Source organism: Priapulus caudatus, unplaced genomic scaffold, assembly GCF_000485595.1.
Source record: "Priapulus caudatus unplaced genomic scaffold, Priapulus_caudatus-5.0.1 Scaffold134, whole genome shotgun sequence".
Lineage (NCBI taxonomy): Eukaryota > Metazoa > Priapulida > Priapulimorpha > Priapulimorphida > Priapulidae > Priapulus > Priapulus caudatus.
In genome coordinates, this window is record NW_014577195.1 from 181,929 (window position 1) to 188,105 (window position 6,177).

Below are 6,177 nucleotides of genomic sequence, written 5' to 3' on the forward strand. Positions count from 1 at the left end.
AGGTTTTTTTCGCGACCAATAGCGGCGTACGGGCCGCATTAGTAGCGCATGCATTTTGCATGCGATCTCACGAAATTTTAATGAACCCCGTTCTGTCCCAATATAACCCTCACCAAAATATAAAAAAGGTTATATGGGACAGAATTATTCGGTCTATACCGGAACGTACCCTGGTAACTATCTGATATGCCGGACCGTACCTCGCTTACTCCCTACCGTACCATGACTGTCCCTGTTCCGCCCACTACTGATGTCGCAAAATTTGAAATATACATACAGACCTGTATGATATCTTTATAAAGTTGGATTGGAGTATGAAACTGTGAAACCAAGAAGAAATTTCAACCTATATACACTGATGCGCGCAATCCTTTTGCAAATATCGCGATGATCGGGAATGCGTTTTTCTTTATGTTAATGTTTAATGTTTTTTCTTAAAATGTTTACGACATTTTCACGCATTTTTGCGCGAGATTTTTGAAAGATGGCTCCAAGTGTTATGGTGGAACAGGAAAATTTGTATGATTATCTTAATGGGTTGGAAACGTATAGACTCGCTGACACTTGTAGAAAGGGTTGGGAGGTGAAACGTAACAGGGTAAGTGTTACAAATATTTTGCGGGAACGAACCGGAAACAAGGAACGGAAGCATAAAGCGGCGCGTTTCCTGCCGACAAGCGGTAGGCCCCTATGTATTACGACATCGGCTGAAAGTCAGGGTACGGTTTGGAGTAGGCGAGGTACGGACCAGTATATTAGATAGTTACCAGGGTACGTTCTGGTATACCGGACCGTACCCAGGGTACGTTCCAGCAGTACCCTGGGGGACATAGACCCTATCAGCATTAGTAGGCCTACAACAGTGACTTTCGAAATCTTTATTTTTGACCGCTGACATGACACTGCGCAATCGTGCTGCCACTCTGAAAAAGTTGCATATCTACCGATTTATTTTGCACTTTACAACTTGCAGACTTGAGGGCTAATCACAGAAGTGCCAAACTGCTATTTAAATTGACTACCACGTAATTTTAATTGTACTCCACGTTAACTATCCAGACTACGTCACGAATTTACTATGGTAAAATTTGTAAAATCTTTGTTGCCATTTTTTTACATTAAAAGTAAGAACTAACGGGACTAAACGTATCGTCAAATTCTTACCTGATAAGATTGTTTCTCAACTAGTTAAAAATCTAAAAAAACCTGGACGATTTGAATTAATGTTCTCAACATTAATTGCTTGCTATGGGCTATGTATGGGTCACGAGTGTATGTTCACATCGAACAATATAGTAAAATAGGAAGTATAATGCAGCAATTTAACCATAAAAAGTGAACAGAATTACTTATATTTTGTGAAAAAGTGGAAATGTTTTTTTAATTTTTACTATTTATGGTGACGTAATCACTTTAACTGAACAATGTTTGTTTAGGACAATTTTGTCCATATGTCCACTGAATCTAATAGTTGTTTATAAGATACTGCAATCCTTCTCATCTTAAATTAATAAAAAATAAATACCCTCGGTCTGTAGCCTGCAGCCAAAAAGTTGCGATGCGCAACTTTGAATGTAGATAGGCTAGTAGTGGCACCACCTTCGTTGCAAGCAACGATACAGCCGTGTATTTTGAAACATTAAAAAAATATTTTTGATTAAATATTGAACAGTGAAATTTTTGTTGTACAGTCAACCTTGCTTAATTCGTCATCACTTTATACGTACAAAAGCATCTGGTCCCAATATTTTTCTTCTCTATTCCCTTTTAATTGCCATTGTGTAATTCGTATTCTGTAATTCGTAATTCGTACAAAATTCTCTGGTCCAATTAACATTATTCAATTAAGAATGACATGCGTAATTCGTAGGGGATGTTTGTTTATGCAAGCAGAATTTTATCTTTGAGAATATTTATAAACACTGCCACTCGCTTAACAATTAAAATCAATAAGCCAGTTCGTAGTTACGCATTGAGCATGCGGGAGATTCGGGGGGTGAACGTTTGCTAAAGGTCAATTGTACATAAAACGCTCGCTGTCTCTCCGTTCTTTTTTTATAGCAAGTGGAACCGTACGTACTCTATTTGTCCAAGTTTGTAATAAAATAAAATGTAACCAAGATTTGCTCAATATAGAATGTGTGTAAACTTTTACGTAATATGTGTGTATATTTTTATACATGTAGAACAAATACATGTTATTTTACATAGCTTCTGTATAACATGCATGCATATTATGTATAGTATACTAAGTATATGGCAAGTGCCTACGAGCGAACGCGCGATCCAGCTGTTCTTTCTGTATTTAAAAATTACCAAACATAAAGTACATTGCACAAACAGTTCTTTTTATTACAATGTTAAACTTTCATTTATAAATCGTTGTTTACACGAATTATCTATCTATTTTGTGGATTCTACGGATTAAATAGAATTCGTGGAAAATACGAATTAAGTCTAATTCGTTGATTACATAATTCGTAGAAAATGCCGTGGTCCTGTCTGATACGAATTAAGCGAGGTTGACTGTAGTACAATTTAAACCTATTTTAATTTAACTGAAAATAAGTAAGGATCCCTAGAGGGTCATGTATCCCTTTAACAATGTACACGCAGATGGTATTAAAGTGGATAAACCTTGCAGCTAGATGCAATATTATACCTACTGTGAGCTCGCCTATGTTGCAAAAATTTACTACAACTTACTTGTATTGCTACTTTCACAACATTTCTTCATAAAATTTAAACGAAAGTTACGAAAGTAGCACCACATGATGTTTACAGTGTTTACACATCCGGTACACAGCCGAGCGAACGTTGTGCTGCATTAACAATATTTAACAGTTCTTTTCTGTGATAACACATGTTATACTTTATTGTTCGATGTTTACTCGGTACAATATTGTGAAATTTGTTTAAATCACATGTTATCTACATTACATATATCCAATCAGGAAACAAATGTAGTGTTTTCGTTCCGGGAACTATTTGCGCTAGCGTAGGGCTACTATTTAGCGTCCTCCAACACTTCGCTCAACATAATTTATTTGTATTTTCGCCAAAACTGCATCCGACAGAGTAATTCAAAATAGTCATCTTCAGAGCACAATTCTGGCTCAATGTGAACATGTCGTGATGTTTGCATACTGCAAGTATACTCACAGTAGGTGTATATAGAGGCTTTTTGTTGCGAGGTTTATCTACTTTATACTTACTATTGCGAGATTTTTGCTCAGAAAAACTAAATATAGGTGAATATAGTCTCACTTGACAGCGGAAATATCACTGATTACACCTACATTAAAAACACTAAGATTTTATGCAGTTATAGCATAGAAAAATGGATTTGAGTCTTTTGACCACGTCATACCAGCAATAAATATTATCGTATGCCAACTCTCAAAAAAACAAATGGCGCCTTCAAACCAAGTGCATATTTAAAACAAAAGGGCATGCAATTCTGTGTGGTAAATATTATTGAGTTTTTATGTCAATAATTCAGAGCACTTTCTGTCATTGTCATTCCCGTGTTACTACCTGACTGGTAATCCACAAGCTTCTCTAATAACAGACTTTACGCGGCATTAGTACTACACTCCTGTTACACTAGTATGAACGTCTGTGTTTAGCACTGTTTACACTCTGACCTGATTTCTGCAGTGCGACTATATGCATTACTGCACCGTGATAGATGTCTCGCGCTACCGCGACAAAAATTCGAGAGATGGCAATGGTAAACATAAACAGAACGCAAAATTGTAATCGTGCATGATTGGTTGAATACGAAGGTTCTAAGACATATTATCGTTACTCTAGACAATTGCTGTTACTCGAGCAATAACGGTAGGTATCATGAAAGTGGGGAAAACACTGGAAAACTCTCGCAATAGTTACTTTAAAGCCAGGATTGCGAACATAACCTCCAACAAGTCTGACTCTCATGTTGTCCCCACTTTTATGAAACTTGCCATTATTGCTTGATTAACAGCAACTGTCTAGAGTGTCTTAGAAGTTAGAACCTTCGTACTTGGCTATATTCACCAAAACATGCACGATTCGAGTTTTGATTACTCGTTTGGAGTACCCTCGTCATTTCTTGTGAATCTCGTGATAGCGCGAGGTATTGGCCAATTTCAAAATAGAAATGCAGTAAACTACACATAATCGGATGCCCTTTTGTTTGAATTAGGTGCACTATGGGTGCACTTGTAACTTATTGGTAAACTAAGGCGCCATTTGCAAATTCATTGTCACTACAGGTACACCACCGATTTTCCGGAACCCTTGGTTCCAAGGCCTTTCCAAATTATCCGTTTTTTCGGACCAAAAGAACTCACATAATAACAATTCAACAATACACCTCTGAGTAACTAAATACCTCCCATGTCTCTAAAGCACCATTGTGACCATGCACTGCTAGAAACTTAAATTAAAGGAACAGTAGCCTCTAGGTTCTAGGGTTATTTTCAGCTAATTTAGGTTATAATTACGCTACATAAAAAGTTTCATGGTTCAATCACCATTAGAAATATTTTTTTTAAATGTTTTAAAACTAACGACCACAGTTTGATTACAACGACGGTGGCGCCACTCAAAGCGCACGATCTGAGAAGTTGCGCAAAACCACTTTCCAGCCAAGGGCTACAGACCGAGGGTATTTCTTATTTATTCATTTAAAAGCAAAAGGATTGTAATATCTTATAAACGACATATAGTTTCAGTTATAATATGGATAAATTTGCCCTAAAATGAATATCGTTCGGTTAAATAGCATTTAGGTATAAATATAATTGCACTTTTGTGATTAGCCCTCGGTCATTTACCTGCAAAATAAAAATGCAAATACGCAACTTTTTCAGGGTGACAGCACGGTCGCGGGTGTCATGGCGCCGTTCAAATTTCGTAGCGTTGATGTGTAAATAATTAATTAAGTATCTGGTGACAAATACATGTGGGTATAGACGATTTGTTATACAGTAAGTACAGTTGTATGCAGTAAAATCCTAGAGGCTACTGTCCCTTTAAACTTAATTTATAATAAATTTATTTGTGATGTTTTTGTTTTTTTATCACTGACACTTGCACCTGCCTTGGAAGCCATAGCTAGGGTAAAATTTGAGTAAAATAAGGTATGAATTGCATAAAACCAAGAGCTCACCCCCAAATGCTGCAGTTTAATTTAAGGAGAGTGCGCCGTCTGTAACACCCGTAATGCCCGCAACGCCATCTGTGGCCAACCGGTAAACTAATAGCAATTTCAAATGAATTTTTCCAGACTAAAAGAGGTTCCGGACACTGACAATCGGTGGTTTACCTGTATCAAATATGTCATTGTGTTACGGCGTGTTCAATTCCATTTTTCTATGCTATATATATATAGCCTAACAGCATAAATGATAAATTCTTAGAGTTTTTCAAGTTTGTGTAATTAGTAATATATCTGCTATGAGGTTAAAACTATATTTAGCTATATATTTTTGAATTGTGCATTTTGGAGCAATGATTTTACAATAAACCCTTTAAGTACATATATATATGCTCTATAAAGAGTATTATACACTAGTTACAAAAACCCCATTTTACAAACAAAGTAAAATTGACTCATTTGAAGTTCACATAAATAGTGTTAGAGTTTGAATCCAGTTAAAACTAGAGCTAGCATTATAATTTGATTAGAATTAATGTTACGAATCAGAATTCTGTTAAAATTGGGTCAGTATTAGAATTGGCATTTCCTTGTTGCATACTCTTTTAATCATATATATCTTCACTTTGAAATTGTTAACTTTCATACAATAGCCGGTGCAAAACAGCTTCCCATGTCTTTACCATTGCGGCATTGTCTTTTAATACCATTATTACATTTTAATTTTACAGCAATCCTACTTGAGAAATTCGAAACATTTTAGACATAAAATATTGTCTCTGTTCAGGTTGAGATGAGTAAGCGACCGATGTCCGTTTCTGATGTTACTGTTGCGACTGCCACTCCCACAGAGTCTGATTTGGAGAGGCAGAAACAGCATCATCGAAAGGCATTTGAGTATGTCTCACGTGCACTAAAAATTGATGAAGAAGACACTGGTAAGCTGTATACATTATTTACTAGTGATGGGAATCAGCTGGAATTTCATAATCGATTATCGGTTTCCCTTAACCGATCGATAATCGATTATG

General features: G+C 36.3%; 1 protein-coding gene across 3 annotated transcripts in view; it reads left to right on the plus strand.

Moving 5' to 3' along the window:
* Positions 1-5,933: 5,933 nt before the first annotated feature.
* The window catches only part of LOC106805961 (spastin-like), a gene marked incomplete at its 5' end in the record, with an annotated part of 40,884 nt that continues 40,640 nt past the window's right edge, over positions 5,934-6,177 (plus strand). For all 3 annotated transcript variants that reach the window (XM_014807767.1, XM_014807768.1, XM_014807769.1), the window contains 1 exon segment: positions 5,934-6,084. In XM_014807767.1, the coding sequence (XP_014663253.1) occupies positions 5,940-6,084 (145 nt within the window).